The following is a 17,223-nucleotide window of genomic DNA, read 5'->3' on the forward strand; positions in this document are numbered from 1 at the left end:
AGCGATGACCTCCGGGTTGATTCCCGGCATATCCGCGTACATCCATGCTAATACGTACTTATTTTTCCGGAGGGTTTATCTGAGTTGACCTTTCAGTTCGACCGACAAGTGTGCTCCAATCATGACGACTTGTTTGGGTTTGGCGTCGTCGAGTATTATGGGTGTGAGTTCGCTCGATGCTTCTACTTTGTTGGTGTCAGCTTCCTCTCTCGGGTCCAAGTCTCCGGACATTTGCGTCTCGTCGATCTCGCCTGTGATGTCGTCTTCAATATGATACATTGCCCCTAATATCTCATCATTTTTTATTGCGAGATCCTCGAACGTGACACATTCTTGAGTCGGCCAAGTTTCCTTGCATTACCCCCACTCCCGTCGATGTTAGAAACTTTATTAGGCGATGGTACGTCGAGGTGACTGCGCGAAGCTTGTTGAGAGTCGGTCACCCTATGATAACGTTATGGGCGGAAGGTTGGTCCACAATCAAGAAGTTTACCAAACGCATGATTTGGGCCTCACCCTCTTGTCCAAAGGTGACTGGGAGGTTGATGGAGCCTTATGTGTAAACACGTTCCCCCGTAAACCCAAATAGCGGTGTCTTGACTGGGGTCGGGTGGATTTCGCCAAGATCCATCCGGTCGAGGGCCGTCTTGAACAAGATATCGGCCGAACTCCCATTCTCGATGAGAATCCTCTTTACTAGATTGTTCGCCACTTGTGCTCTGACAACAATGGCATCGTTGTGTGGATGCATGACTCGGCGAGCCTTCTCTTCTGTGAAGTGGATCGTCTCATACAGTGTGGTGGGCCATTTGCTCAGGGTAAGGTTGATGTGATGAGAGGGGCCCTCTCCAGCCATCGCCCTCACGTAGTTTCTTCGCTCGTGCGCAGTGTCTCCCGCCTCGGGTCCTCCAAAAATAATTGTCACGATATTTAGCGGAGCATAGGCTGTGTTGCCTCCGGCGTCGTTATCGTCGCCGCCACCCATGAAGACCTTCTTACCATGATCTTGTCGCATGTTGTTCTGAAAAGCCTGTCTCCTTAAAGCGGGGTCTGGATTGGAGACCATCATTATCACGAAATCTTTTAGCTTGTCGTCTTGGATGAGGTCTTCGATCTGTCTCTTGAGTTGGATGCACTCAGGGGTGATATGGTCGTGGTCTTTGTGGAACTCACAGTACTTGTTCTTGTTTCGCATTGATGGCTCCTTGAATAGGGGTCGAGGCTCAGTAAACATGTCCCCGTGTAAGGCTAGGATCCTATCCGGCGTGGTCTTGAGTGGCGTGAAGTCGACATTTCTCTGAAACTTCTCGACCAATAGGGGCTTCGGGTTTGTCGGGGGGCGGATGTTTGAGACCGTGATGTGTGTGCTCTAGTTTTTCTTCCTTTGTGTGTCGTTGTCGGCTTCATCCTCGTCTCTATGACGGCTTCCCCTCTCGCGGATTCTTCGACTCTCGTAATATTCCTCGACCGAAATATATTGCGTGCCTGAGAAATGAATTATGTCATTGTGGTAAGTCGTTGTTTCACAAACGATATCAGGAGGTCGCAAGCACGTAAACCGTCGATGAATGCATAGATAGCGTCACTATCCTCGTATTCGTCCACCTTATTTGATTCTTCAATAAACCGATTGAGGTAATATTGGAGTTCTTCGCCGCTCCCTTGCCTGATCGTCAGAAGGTAAGATTTCTCCTTCTGTCGTACTCGTGAGGCAGAGAAGCGAGTGAGGAATCTCTCTTGGAGATCTTCGAATGATTGGACTGTTGTCAATGGTGCCCACAAGAAGAGTTGTAGTCTTTATTTTTTACATTTGATGTATTAAAGTCTCACGAAGGCTCTTGCTTGTAATTGCTTATTCATTAATAAAAAGTTGAAACGTTCATTCATTCTTCCTTGTCTGTTTGAAGCTTTATGATAAAACATTAGTCTTTAGTCCATAAACAAACTAAACAACTTACGAAGAAACAAATGTAGATTTGCATGAACAAACTCTTCGTAGTTTGCTTAAAACGATATATTCGCAATCTAAGGGTCAAATGACTATTGACCTCAGTACGATTGTTAGGAGAATCTATGATGTCTGGTTATGGGGCATTGAGAGTTGCAGACTCTATAGTTCTTCTAGGTATCTTCCAAAGGTACTAAATTGACTAGTGCACTTCTAGAGACAAGATAAGAACAAACCATTTAACCTCTTATGTCTCGAAGCCACTACGTATGAATTGCATCGTGCTTACCTTAATCCTGAAATGAGACATGCCATTTAACGCCTTACGTATTCTCATTTGAGAAAGTCAGAGTTCGGACTCACTATGTGATTCCGAACAAGGCCTATTGGTGAAGTACTAAGTTGGGAGAATGTCATGAGTAACTTTGTGAAGTTCTCATAGATATGGAATTCATGTACAAGATTGCTGAAATGCAATGTATATCACCTCATGCTTTGTTCCTTGGAGTGTGAATAAATGAACTGGCCAGTGTCCAAATTGAGTCCTGACCCTTTTGGATGAAATAATGTGACTTGTTAGCTCCTCGTCAATACATTGTTTCTAACTTATTCACAAGCGACAAATGAGTTGAGGAAATAACAGCTAGAAGGGTAAAATGGTAATTTTGTAAATTCCGACTAGCTGATGATATTCATGAAGGGTAAACACTGATAATTTCTGTGGATCCACTCATTACAATTAGGTTGAATTCTTGAGTAGAAAATAAATTCATTTGAACCGAGAGATTTTCAGTGTCAACTCTTTAGTGGAGTCAGTTGACATTAAGCTAAACTTGGAAAAGGTTTGTGATTTTTTTAGTCCAAGTATTTAGCTCAAGCTTTGTTCATTTGGATCCATGAGGTCACTGTCACGAATCACATCGAGTAGGAATAGTTAAACTGGAAGCTAAGTCAAAACAAGAACGAAAATAGTCAAAAAGGTATTTTTGTCTTTTGAGACATAGGATGAAATGAATGTCAATAATTTTTTTGACAAGGTCATTTGATGACTCAATAACACTCGGCCATGACTTGATCATTGGGCCTTGTGGATTAATTTCATTTCATAAGAATTTTATTGAAAATTCTTAATGGGCCTTTTTTCATGTTGTCATGAACAAATGGAAAAGCTTCTAGAAGCCCATTCTAAAAGGCTATAGGCGCCCAACATACCCAAAGAAAGCGAGAATATTTTGTGCATGAATGTATCAAGATACTTGCCAAAAGAAAAAGAGGAAACAAATTTCCTATACAAGGTAATAGGAATTTCGACCAAGAGAGAGTCAAAGGCAAGGCATGGAACAAAAGAGGAAACTAATCCCTTGGGGATGTGCATGAGGTGGGCGCCCATTTAGGAGAATTCGGCAATAAGGGATTGCTCATAAAGGCTTGGAAAATAAGAGGAAACTACTTCTTTCCAAGGCCAACCCTTCTCCTATAAATAGGACCCTCATTCCTCTCATTCTATTCATTCCACATAAGTTAGAGATTGAGAGACTCTCTTTCTAGACATTGTTGGCCGACTCCTCTCTCTCTCTCTCTCTAGTCAATTTCGTTTTTGTTTTGGCACCTAGGTCCTCATTTGACCTAGTGTTTTAGCTCCTTGACTCTAAGACTTGTTCTTGAGTCGTCGTGTTTAAAAGTGCCCACACACTAATTCCTTTCTTTCTCGAGTGATTCTTGTGATAGAAACTTTCGTGTTTGCTCGAGTTTGAGAGGAAAGAGGAGAGACGTGTTGCGAGGGGAGACGAACATTATCAACCTTCCGAAGGCTCATCAACGTTCAAGCGTCTAAAAAGGTTAGTAATCTTTAATGCTCATATTAGTTTTTATTTACATGTGCTTGCTCTTTGTCTAGGTGAGTAAAAACGTTTTACTAGTTAAAAGAAAAATTTTAAAATTCCGCCGCTTACCGAAGCATTAAACTTTTTCTTAAACCCTAGATCAATTCCAACATGGACTGACCCTCGTCCAAGTCTTTGGAACCACTCAAACGCGGTGCCAGTGAGCGTGAGGTAGAAACCCTGACACATCGTCGATGGTGATTGTACTGCCATTTTCATATTCGTTTGATATTGATGGATGTGGTAGAGTGGGTCTGTGCTCCCATCGTAGAGCGGTATACTGGGCGGGCGAAAATTTCCTGCGGCATCGTCGGCGAGGACGTTCGCGGTGAACGGTGAAGCTATGCCTTCAATCATGCTTCTTACAAGCGGGGTTCTAGTTTTGTGCCATGCGTAGCTCTCCAACTTCCTCTCTCAGCTCGTTAACCACATTTGTCAGCTCTTCGTTCCCGGTCTGCATGGCGGCTGGAGCAAATCGAGTAGTGCGCCCTCTTTCGTTCGATGCTTGGGTAGCATATGAAGCAGGAGGCGTCAGTGTTGCCGTTGTCGGGGGAACGACTTCTTCCTTGCTCCTCTGGGGCAACTTGGTGCCTCGGAATCTCCCACTAAGAGTTGAGGTGCCGTCTCAATTCCACATGTGGCTCCAAGCATCTTGGAGACCTTGTGCGTCGGGGCGGTGAGAACCTTTTCACGTCTCTACTGTCGGCAACTTCCTCTCCTTGTCCAAGCCGCTTAAAGGCAGACCTTCTTTATTCGGACCTCGCTCCTGTTGTGGAGCGAGTGGCCTAGGGGAGGTTCACGCGAGATTACGGGCGTGGGTCTCTTTGTCCATTGGTAGGATAGGCCCCCATGCGCTGGGGTGCCTGGATCTCCGGGCATTGATCTTGCTCCTGGACGGTTCTCAATTCCGCCTGGTAGTGGCGGCTGATGTCTCAAATACTTGGGTCAGGCGCGTCGTTTTGTCCAACCTCATTGTTGGGTACTTGCACTTGCTCGCGCATTTGACCGCCCGTGTGGGCGTTTTGTTGGCGCCATTATCTTGCTTGTGCGTGTAGTGTCATGACCCTCTCCTCTCGATCTCTTGCGAACTCGCTTGTTAGTAGGAAAAGACTGTTCTCACTCCATGCGGCCGTCTCGTTCGATGAAGACAATGTCGAGGGTGGGATTTCTAACGCCGATCGTATTTGGATGTGGTGGAGGCGTGGTGCCCGCTAACGGGATGACGCTTGGTGGCGAGGTCTCTTGGTCATGCCTAGCTTGAGTTCGGGCCCGTGTATGAAGTACTACGCTCTCCGTCGGTTGAGGGGCGTTGCTTCCAGAAGCGGCAACGTGGTTGGACATCTTGCATAAGATTTTTGCCGGAGGAGTCTTCCGGTGATGATGATTCGGTGGAGTAGTCCTCTGGTCTTGACACTTTCGGTGGAGGATTCTTCCAATTTTGAAAAGAGAAATTCTACTAGGGAGGCTTGTGATGGTCCCGTAGAGGGAGGTGGATTTGCCGGTGGAGAACTCGTGGTTGTTTTCGAGTACCCCTCCTTCTAGCGCCAAAATGTTAATCCCGTTTTGCGATTAGCATTCAGTACCGTTGGTGGTTCGATCTAGGGTTAGACCCTATAACCGCACGCAGGTTAGGTGTGATGAAGTTCTTCTATTCTCGTCGTCCTTGTCTCATCGGAAAGTGGTTTCCGATTCCTCGTCACTTCGTCAATAGTCGGCATTCGTGTTCTTCGCGTTCTTCGTGTTCTTCGCGTTCTTCGAGCTCTTCACGTTCTTCGCGTTCTTCGTCTTCTCGTCGGATTCTTCGTCTTCTCTTCGTTCTCTAATCTTGGTCTTGATTCCCTCTTCTCTTCTCTCCGTCTTTGTCTTTTATTTTTCTTTGTCATTTTCCGATCTTTTGAGTGCTTTGAAAGCTTTTTGTTTTTTGAGAGCTTTTATTTTCTTCAAAACCATCCTCCTTTGGTAAAAAAATGAGGGGGGTATTTATAGAATTTTGAGTGTGTAAAGTTCTGGAAACTTGGTCGGAGGGATTCTCCGGTTTTGTGGATTTTACCAGATGGATCCTCCAGTTTTGTGGATTTTACCGGAGAGATCTTCCGATTTTGAGCGTTTTACCGGAGGGATCCTCCGGTTTTGTGGGTTCTACAGGAGGGATCCTCCGGTTTTGTGAGTTTTACCGGAGGTGTCCTCCGGTTTTGTGGGTTCTCCGGAGGGATCCTCCGGTTTTGTGGATTCTACCGGAGGGATCATCCGGTTTTGTGGGTTCTACCGGGGGGGTCTTCCGGTTTTGCGTCATTTTTGCATTTGGATTGTCGTTTTTCGCATACGAAAAATGATGCCATAACAATAGGTATGACACAAAAGTATATCTTCTTGAACATAATATAAAGAACTACGACTTGAAGTTATGTTTGAAGAAATGAGTTGAAGAATGAATTTGTGAGGAAATGAGTTGAGGAGTAAGTCTTATTTATATAGAACTTCAACGGCTAGATTTTAGAAATGTTTGAAGAAATGCAACGGCTAGATTTTAGATCTAGAAATTCAATGGTCTAGATTTATTTGTTTCTTTATTATAATGCTTAGAGACAAGATGTGAAAATACAATGCAACGGCTAGATTTTAGATCTAGAAATTCAATGGTCTAGATCTTTTTTTTTTCTAATAATGCTAAGAGACAAGATGTGACAATACAATGCAACGGCTAGATTTTATATCTAAAAATACAATGGTTTAGATCTATTTGTTTCTTTCTTATAATGCTAAGAGACATGATTTCACAATAATATGCAACGGCTAGATTTTAGAGCTAGAAATTCAATGGTCTAGATCTATTTGTTTCTTTCTCATAATGCTAATAGGGCTGAAACTAGATCGGTTGGGTTTGGTTTCTTACATTTTTTTATATTCGAATCTGAATATTCGGTTTTTCTCGGTCCAATATCCGGTCCAGTTTAGTCTAAAACCGAAATTCGGTTATCCAAATATTCGGTTATCTAGTTTCTTAAACCTAAATATCCGGTCCAATATCTGTTTTTCAAAATTCGGTTATCCGATTCTTTAAATTTTGGATCCAGTTTTATATCCGGTTTAAACAAACTGACTATCCAGTTTTTAAAATACATATCTAGTTCTAAAATTATTACAATGATTTAAATACGAGTACAAAACGAGTCATATAAAGCTCTAGAATAATAATTCATAGTCTAAAAACAAAAAATAAAAGTTAGGTGGTTGTAAAAGACCTATGTTTAATTATTTTTAATTTAATTTTTTAAATAAAAAATCGGTTATATAACCGATATCCAAATTTTTCTAAAATCAAATCCGATATCCTGTCCAGTTTTTGAAACTGGATCGGTTATCCGAATCCGAATTTCGGTTATCTGATGTGGCTCCAGATTTCAGTTTCGGTTAGGTTTAGATATCGGTTTTATCCGATTTTCGGTTCGGTTTTGTACAGCCCTAAATACCAAGAGACAAGATGTGACAATACAATGCAATGGCTAGATTTTAGATCTAGAAATTCAATGGTCAAGATTTTAGATCTAGATATTCAAAGGTCTAGATTTTAGATCTAAAAATTCAATGGTCTAGATCTATTTGTTTCTTTCTATAAATGATGAGTTTCATACTTGAAAAAATGTCATCACCTTCTTTACCGTATACTTCTTCTCATCATAAACGATGAATTTTCAATATGGTAGTTCATCATATATACAATCTTCTTCTTCTTCTTCTTCAGATAATGAATTTTATGAAGATCTAGAAAACAAAGTCATATCTCAAATTACTGCAAACAACAATTTTATGCTAAATACCGAAGGCTCTCATCTTGGATCTATTCCTGGTCATATAGTTATCAACCGTGATCAGGAACATGCCGCTCGCAATCTCTTCAACGACTATTTTGCAGAGAATCCTCGATTCCCAGAGACAATGTTCTGACGAAGATTTTGAATGAGCAGAGCTTTATTTCTTCGAATTCATGATGTTGTGCAAAGGCATGACAATTACTTTGTCCAACGAAGAGATGGACTCGGTAAACTCGGGTTGTCTAGTTTGCAAAAACTAAAAGCCGCATTTCGAATGTTGGCATATGGATCACCAGCAGACTCCACCGATGAGTATATCAAAATAGGCAAGTCCACAACTTTGGAATGCTTGAAGTGTTTTTGCCGTGCTATTGTCGAGGTGTTTGGAGGCCATTATCTTCGAGAACCTGATCCCAATGACATTGCAAGGCTACTCCACATTAATGAGCGTCGAGGATTTCCAGGTATGCTGGGTAGTTTAGATTGTATGCATTGGAAGTGGAAAAACTGCCCAACAGCTTGGGCAGGTCAATATGCTGGACGTAATGGATCTCCTACGATTATTCTAGAAGCTGTAGCTGATTATGATCTTTGGATATGACATGCATGTTTCAGCCTACCAGGATCTAATAATGATATGAATGTGCTAGAGGCATCTCATCTTTTTGCTAATCTTGCTGAGGGTACTGCTCCACCAGCCAATTATATCATTAATGGAAAAAAAATATAATATGGGTTATTATCTAGCTGATGGCATATACCCAAAATGGTCGACCCTTGTTCAAACTATTCACGATCCACGTGGTCCAAAAAAAAAGTTATTTGCAATGAAACAAGAAACATGTAGATAGGATGTGGAGCGTGCATTTGGAGTGTTGAAGTCAAGATTTGCAATTGTGGTTGAACCATCCCGCTTTTGGAGTAAGAAAGTGTTACATGATATCATGACATCGTGTATTATTTTGCATAATATGATAATAGAAAATGAACGCGATGTTAATCCAATCATTGAAGAACGAGCCGAAGTTTCAAATGCAGAAATTGAGATGGCGGAAAATGAAGATGCTCGATTTCAAAAATTCTTAGCTCAACACCGACAAATCAAGAATAGAGACGCTTATATTGAACTTCGAAATGCATTAATTGAGCACTTGTAGAATGAATATACTAATTCTGATAATTAGTGTGATGTAATCTATCTTTCAAATGTATGTTTTTTTTTGTTGAATTATTTAAATGTAATATTTTTTTATTAATGTTATTTTTATTTCAATTTTTATTTATTTATTTGAGTTTTTGTTAAATATTGGTAAGTAATAAATAATTTTAATCACTTAATTAAAAAATATAAACATTATAATTATTTATTGAAATATTTATTAATAAAGAGATTGTATCATTTTAATACTATAATAATAGTGAATAGTATTTTTAGTGTGAAATTTGGTGTCGTGGTTGGAGTTGGAAAAAAATTTGGTGCTAAATCAACACAAAAGTTGTGTGATTTCAACACCAAATATACAAAATGGGTTGAAGTTGCTCTTAACAGTAATTGAAGGAAAATAAGGGTAAATTGGTCAGAACTCATATTTCTTTATAATCCTTCCTTTTATCATTAAAAATAAAAACAAAATAAACAAACACACAGTCTGAAACCAAACAACTGATCTTTCTCACCAAAAAAAAAAGAAAAAAAAAGAACAAGTTCTACACTACTCAGCGGGCGGAAAACCAAAAGACCCGCGTGAAGTTCATGTGCAATTACGGCGAGAAAATCCTCCCTCATCCACACGACAACTTTTTTTTCTTCCATTACCAAACATTCACAGAAGTTATTTTGTTCATATAACTTTTTTTTTTGCGAGACAAACACAACAACGACGACAGAATCAAGAAGCTTCATTATGCAGACATTGTTGATGCCGTGCTAGGAGAGTCCAATGGCAGCTTGCCAACCAGCACCACCAGCTATGATAAACACCGCATCGTACGTGTGGTCGACCACCGTGTACGACGAGTTCTACAATTAAACCCTCAACACAGCATAAAAATAAATATGAAATTTAAAATAAAAAATCGAATCCAATCAAATCCAAATTAACACAGCTCATGCGAGATATTGGGAGATTGAAGAACGGTCAACATCTTCCACTTCTCCCAAAAGCCCCAAAACCTTGCTTGTATCGATTCCTGAACCGTAATTTTCATCGAGATAGTTCCCAGTTTTGGGTCAAGTCTTGACGAAACAAAATATTTGGGGGATTTGAAGGACAACGTATATGGACATGCCTGTATATGGATGAGCGTGGGACTCGTTACGGAATCTCTATCGAACAGAATCTTCAATCTCATGGCTAGGTTTTTCCCTAACTCAGCGAGACAGGTGAGGTCGATTTGGGACAACGCGGTGGTTTCATCACCGAAGAGGCTCCATTCGATTGTCGTCGCGTAGCCCAGAGAGTCGAAGCTCTTTTCCGATCGATTGTCTGAGGTTGGCCACATATTTTAATGTTAAAGCTATTGAAGAAAAAAAAAACAAAAATAAAAGGCAAGTCAAAAATTACGTTGAAGAAATAAAAAGCTCTTTAATAATAATAATAATTATTATTATTATTATTATCATTATCATTATTGTTTTGGTATCTGTTTGGTAAACAGATTTGCTAAAAAAAATGTTATAAACAATTTTTTGAGGGTATTTTAGTTAATGCATTTGGAATGGGAAACTTGATAAAGCAAGCTTAGTGTAGCATGTGATTTGAAAACCAAACCATATTTTGGTTCCCTTAGGAAAACCAAGCATATCACCATGTAAAATGTCAAAATTACCCTTAAATGAATTTTTTTTTCAAAATCAATCCTTCACTCACTCCAGTTGTCTTTTTCAATTCAGAAACCAAAACAAAAGAAAAAAAAACGTGCAGCCCACAGCCAAGCACCTTTCCCTTTCAAAAAAAAAAAGAAAAAAAGAAACCATCCTCAGAGCCACTCAGAGCCCTAGCCCGCAGCCGTCGTCGCCACTCAGCCGTCGTCGCCACTCAGAGCCCTAGCCGTCGTCGCCAGTCCAGCAATCTCGCGAACCAACAGAGCCCTCCAGCCGAGTCGCGAACCAGCCGAGCCCACAGCCAAGCACGCCCATCTCCACGCTCGTCGCAAACCCCAACGCACGGCAAACCCGAAGATATATGGGTAAGTTTTGATCCCTAATTCGATGATATTTTGTAAGAGATTTGTTTGATTTCCTGAAAAAAAGAGTTTGAGTTTGTCATGTTGGATCCAGAAAAAAGTCCGAAATTGTTGTCTGTAATTTCGAAGTTTATAGTTGTTATTTCGATTTCATTTCGAAGATTTCGATTCCCAGAAAAGATATCGTTTAAACTCAAATTTTTAACTTCTTAACAGGTTCAAACGTTAATATATGTTGTTTATTTGATGGTACTTGGGTGAACAAAGGTACAAAATGGGAATATATTAATGAATCGCGATTCGAACTCCGTGCACTCGCGAAAGACATATCTCGGGCGGAGCTATTAATCGCTATGTACGAAGCTTTTTGTGTCGACGAGTCGTTATACGATTTGAAACTTGAAGCTGCGTATGTTTGGGCTGGAAGACCAATGCCTCCTCTCATTTTGGCATCGGACGCTAGTGTGACGGCATTTATGTTAGAGAATTCTGGTCAATCCAAGCTGAGGATTTCCTTATGCGTAACCCCCGTGAAAAGAAACATTGTTGATGCAGCTCTTGATACAACTCCAAGCAGGGCAGTTTCACCAACCCCAAATTCTCAGGTAGCATGCTTAGGTATTAGCGTCGAGGTGAATGATTTTCAGGCGCCATGCGATGAAGAGGGTGATGAGGAAGGTAAGGATGGTGATGATGAGGAAGATGAAGATGGCGATGATGAGGAAGATTTTGATGCAAGCGGATTCTATTGTGAGGATGATCCGGTTATGAATGATAATGATATTCCCATGTTAGAGCCAGTATCGGCGACGCCTCATAAGAAGTCAAAATTATGGGATGCACATGTTTCAATTCCCGATTCGGAGGAAAATGTAAGTACGCCTTCATCCACTGCCAGTTCTTCGGACATATGTGTTGGGCAAATTTTTGATAATAAGTTTGATTTGAAAACTAAAGTTGCCATGCTTGCAATGAGAAAGAGCTTTCAGTATAGGGTCTTCGAAACAAGCAGGAGTCGGTGGGTAGTCAAGTGCAAAGCTGGTGATTGTACTTGGAAATTGAGAGGGAATAAACTACCAAACAGTGATATGTTCGAAGTGAGTGTGTATGTTTCTACACATACTTGTTCGATTGATGCCCCTGCTAGTGGCCAACTTCAAGCTGCACCATGGATTGTAGGACATGTTATCAAGCATAAGTATAGTCTTCAATCGACATCATATACACCAAGGAACATCATAGAAGATGTACGAAAGGAGTATGGGATAAATTTGAGTTACGAGAAGGCTTGGAGATGCAAGGAGACGACAATTGGGTACATAAGGGGTACACTTGACGAGTCATACAAGCGGTTACCTGCTTACTTCTACGCATTAGAACAAAAAAATCCAGGTTCGGTTACTGACCTTGTTCTTGACTCCGGCAGTCGATTTCGGTACTGTTTTTGGGCCCTTGGAGCTTGTATACGGGGATTTGCATCATGTCGACCTGTGATATGTATCGATGGTAGTTTCTTGAAGACAAAGTACGGAGGGCAGATATTATCGGCGATTGCATTAGATGCAAATGACCAATTGTTTCCACTTGCATTTGCTGTTGTAGACACCGAAAATAATCACTCTTGGACCTACTTCCTTCGGAAACTGAGAGAGACCATCGGTTCCCCGCCAGATCTTTGTTTCATATCAGACAGGTACTTAATTTCGAAGATTTTAGTTTTGTTTCGACAATTTTGGAATGTTATTTCAGAGATTTTAGGTTTTCTGAGAAGTACATTTCGAATATTTTAGTTGATCTAATATTTATGTTTCAAACGCTTTGTTTTAGGCACGCGAGTATCCTTCATGCTATACCGGTTTTGTATCCAGAGTGTTATCACGGGATCTGCTACCAGCATCTAAGTATGAATGTTGCTCATGTGTTCAAAACCGATGTTTGTGGCCCAGAGATGTATGGCGCATGTTATGCTTGGAGAAAATCTGTTTCACATGCTCAATTCGAGAAGCTAAGGCGTAAAGATCCAAACCTTGCTAAATATCTGGAAGACATTGGAATTGAAAGGTTTGCTCGGTCGTACTTTCCTGGAAAAAGGTAAGTTCACAAGCAGGTAGTACTTTATTTCGAAGATTTTGGTTTGTTTCTTAGATTTACAATGCGACTTCGAATATTTTAACAACAGGTACAATTTATTGACGAGTAACTACGCGGAAAGCTTCAACAAGAGGATAAAGGACGCTAGAACATTCCCAATTTGTAGCATGGTGGAATGCATTCGATTTACTCTTCAAGAATGGTTCTTCAAGCGAAGAGAAAAATCTGGAAATGCGAAGACCAAACTGAGTCCAAAATTTGATGAGGACTTACGACTTCAAGTTCAAAAGGATCGCCATTTGCAATATTCGGGGGTTACGCAACATGAGTTCTTAGTACTTGATGGAGACGAGGATGGCACGGTAAACATGTTGACAAAAGAATGCACATGCGGGTTGTTTCAACTTCTTGGTCTCCCTTGCATGCATGCGACGTGTGTCGCAACAAAGCGTAACATCGATGTGTATTCATTGTGTCACCCTTTCTATCGAGTAGAAAGTTGGAGAGCAGCCTACATGGATGCTGTGTACCCTTGTGGTCCTGAACACGAGTGGAATGCTCCAGAAGAGCTGTTGAATATGGAGGTCAAGGTACCTGTTGCGAAAAACCCCGCCGGTCGGCCGAAGAAGAAGAGCAAAGGAGGACGGCGCAAGATCAAACGTTTGCCGTCTCAAGGTGAAGTCATTGTTGTTCAGCGCAAATGTAGTATTTGTGGAGGTAGAGGACATAATAGGAAGTCGTGTACTTTTCGTCAGTAGTATTGGATTTCAGACATTTAAGTTATTTTATGTGTTTGATTTCAGAGTTTTCAGCTAATTTTTGTAATGGATTTCAGACATTTCAGTTAGTTTATGTGATTAATTTCAGACATTTCAGTTATTTTATGTGTTTGATTTCGGAGTTTTCAGTTAGTGTATGTGCTTGATTTCAGACATTTCAGTTATTTTATGTGTTTGATTTCAGAGTTTTCAGATAATTTTTATAATGGATTTCAGATATTTCAGTTATTTTATATGTTTGATTTCAGAGTTTTCAGATAATTTTTATAATGGATTTCAGATATTTCAGTTATTTTATGTGTTTGATTTCGGAGTTTTCAGTTAGTTTATTTGCTTGATTTCAGACATTTCAGTTATTTTATGTGTTTGATTTCAGAGTTTTCAGATAATTTTTATAATGGATTTCAGACATTTCAGTTATTTTATGTGTTTGATTTCGGAGTTTTCAGTTATTTTATGTGCTTGATTTCAGACATTTCAGTTATTTTATGTGTTTGATTTCAGAGTTTTCAGATAATTTTTATAATGGATTTCAGATATTTTAGTTATTTTGTATGTTTGATTTCAGAGTTTTCAGATAATTTTTATAATGGATTTCAGATATTTCAGTTATTTTGTATGTTTGATTTCAGAGTTGTCAGTTAGTTTATGTGATTAATTTCAGACATTTCAGTTATTTTATGTGTTTGATTTCGGCGTTTTCAGTTAGTGTATGTGCTTGATTTCAGACATTTCAGTTATTTTATGTGTTTGATTTCGGAGTTTTCAGTTAGTGTATGTGCTTGATTTCAGACATTTCAGTTATTTTATGTGTTTGATTTCAGAGTTTTCAGTTAGTTTATGTGTTTGATTTCAGACATTTCAGTTCATTTTTGTAATGGATTTCAGACATTTCAGTAATTTTTTGTCAAGGATTTCAGACATTTCAGTAATTTTTTGTCAATGATTTCAGACATTTCAGTAATTTTTTGTCAAGGATTTCAGACATTTCGGGTTATTCATATTCATGTATACATTACAAACCAAAATATCATCCAAAAAACTAGTCTCCAAAACTACCAAAGTTATTATCAACAAACATTACAAACCCAATTTTCATCCAAAAAAACTAGTCTCCAACACTATCAAAGTAATGTTCATCACCCCTTTTTCAGGCTTTTCAGTTTGGCTGTGTTCAACGGAGTGTAATCATCATACTTTATGGGCCGCTTGCTCTTTCTCTTCGAAACTACACAATCCAACATAAAATAATTAAAAAGAACATAAACCATGAAATATAGGCAAAACAGTTTGAAAATTGAGAACTTACCATAGACACGGACAGATTCTTTCGCCGGAGGGTTGACGAAGTCGTCGTCGTCGTCATCGGGGGCTGCCACAGTTCTTGCCGTCTCTTTCGTCGGAGGGTTGACGAAGTCGTCGTCGTCATCGGGGGCTGCCACGGTGGTTGCCGTCACGGGGGCGTTCACGGTGGTTGCCGTCTCGGTGGCTGCCACGGGGGCTTCCGCCTCGGGGGCTGTCGTCTCGCTTGCCGTCTCGGGGGCTGCCGTCTCGCTTGCCGTCTCGGGAGCTGCCACGGTGCTTGTCGTCTCCGGGGCTGCCACGTTGCTTGTCGTCTCGGGGGCTGCCATCCATTCGTCATCATCGTCTTCATCTTCGTCGTTGTCATCATCTCCATCGTTGACATCCGGAGGGTCCAAAGTTTCATCATCTTCATCGTTGTCATCATCTTCATCGTCTTCCTCCTCACCATCTTCTTCTTCTTCACCATTACCGATATCATCATCCGGAGGGTCCAAAGTTTCATCATGAATATTAACAGCTTCGTCAGGGTCAAAAAATAAACCTTCATCATTCTCCACTGCCAAAAATTATGTCACAAAACACCAAAAATTAATAACTAATATTCGAAACAGTATATAAAAAAAGCCATAAAACTCCGAAATCATTAACAATATAAAACTAAAAACTTCGAAATTCACAGTTGAGAGAGATTACCATGTGGCGATGGTGACCTCCGCCGTGGAAACTTCTCCGATGGATACCTCTCTTCTTGTGTAGCGCTTCCCGGGACGACACTTACCAAATAATCGAGTTTCTCAGTCGTGTCTTTTTGCCACCTCATGATTTGCTTCCTCATGCGCTTCTGCTCCCTACACATTTTCTTAACATTCTACTCCACATCACTCAAACGTCGTTCAAGTATTGAAAAATTCTCATCTCCACGCGGTGGGCCAACGTCCTCTTCATTCACGTACGCCGACTTCTTGTGCGCTACAACAGAATTGTAACCCGGATATTCTGGTATAGTAGATGGGTGTCTCTCGAGTATGGAGAGATACTTCTTCTCACCATCGGTAGGCTCAAGCGTCGGTGTTGCCTCCACCTATAAAACAAAACTTCGAAATTAATCATACATAATAGTTGGAAAACGTCGAAATGAAGCTGAAAATGTACATAAAATCTCCGAAGAAAAAAAGTTAGAAAACATACGCTTTGTCGGATTAACTTTTTTGTGAACCCCTTCTGTCTTGCTTGTTTCATGCTCACCCATTTGAGCATTCTCGGAATGCTATTCTCGCTCAATTTCTTGCCATACTCTACACCGACAAACTCTATGGCCTCGTACGCCCAAAATTGAACCGCAGGGAGAAACCCTTGGACCGCATACTTTGCGTCTTGAACCTTCTTCTGCTTCTTACCTCGATTCTCGTATAAGCTACGCAGGTGTTTCGGGTCCGTCGCTAGCAACCCCTCGAGAGTGGCAGCCCAACTAACGTGGCCCCACGGAAACGCCATAAAGTATGGGAGCTCATCGACCATACTTAACAACTCCTCCCAAATACCTTGCCAACTATCCTTTCCTCGTATGATGCCTTCCACAATCAAACACAGTCCGAGCTTGTACAAGTCTTCTTTGTTCGTGCACGTGTTAAAAGCTGCCTCTAAATCAGCAACAGACGGTGCCTTGTGAAGTTTTTTGTCGTTGTCATCAACGTGTTCGGGGTCAGGAAAATACGTCTTCAACAGACGGTTGCTAGAAAGGTGCTTCTTGAATTCTTCCGTTGATGGAAGCGTACTAAACTTTAGTCCGGTCATCAAACCAAACTCGTTTCTTCCGAAACGGATAGGATTCTTACCGATACCAAAGTAAATTGCATCCTGACATCTTTGCTGGATGCGTCGTTGGAGAAGTTGGTCTATAATCACACCATTAAAGTTGAAACCCGTAACGGAAGGGGAATCGATCCAACTAAATTGTGTGTCCTTCAACCTAGCATGTAATCTGAATACCATAAATCGTGTGCTTATTACCTTCAAGAACCCGCTGCCTCTGAAACTTATTTGACCACTGTACTCCTTACAGATGGGAACTAACAATTCATACTTCGGTGCCTACAAAAAAATGAGAAAAGTTCGAAATAAAGAATCAATCACAGAAAACTTACTGAAAACTCTGAAATCCTGTACATAAACTAACTGAAAACTCTGAAATCCATAAAAAAAAAAAGATAACTGCAAAC

General features: G+C 40.6%; 2 protein-coding genes and 1 pseudogene across 2 annotated transcripts; 1 reads left to right on the forward strand and 2 right to left on the reverse strand.

Moving 5' to 3' along the window:
- Positions 1 to 553: 553 nt before the first annotated feature.
- LOC149393687 (uncharacterized) lies at positions 554 to 1,195 on the reverse strand. The gene has a single exon (XM_089618118.1). It carries the CDS (start codon positions 1,193 to 1,195, stop codon positions 554 to 556), a length of 642 nt encoding a protein of 213 aa, XP_089474244.1.
- Positions 1,196 to 7,515: 6,320 nt separating this feature from the next.
- Positions 7,516 to 8,786, forward strand: LOC149393688 (uncharacterized; annotated as a pseudogene).
- Positions 8,787 to 14,838: 6,052 nt separating this feature from the next.
- Positions 14,839 to 16,731, reverse strand: LOC149393689 (uncharacterized). The gene is made up of 4 exons (XM_089618119.1): positions 16,193 to 16,731; positions 15,698 to 16,085; positions 15,009 to 15,560; positions 14,839 to 14,927 (listed from the first exon to the last, which is right to left on the reverse strand). Exons 2-4 carry the CDS (start codon positions 15,858 to 15,860, stop codon positions 14,839 to 14,841), a joined length of 804 nt encoding a protein of 267 aa, XP_089474245.1. The 5' UTR covers positions 15,861 to 16,085; positions 16,193 to 16,731.
- Between the last annotated feature and the right edge of the window lie 492 nt (positions 16,732 to 17,223).

Source organism: Urtica dioica, chromosome 6 (genome assembly GCF_054948205.1).
Source record: "Urtica dioica subsp. dioica isolate 48M chromosome 6, U.dioica_male_clone48M_v1_H2, whole genome shotgun sequence".
NCBI lineage: Eukaryota > Viridiplantae > Streptophyta > Magnoliopsida > Rosales > Urticaceae > Urtica > Urtica dioica.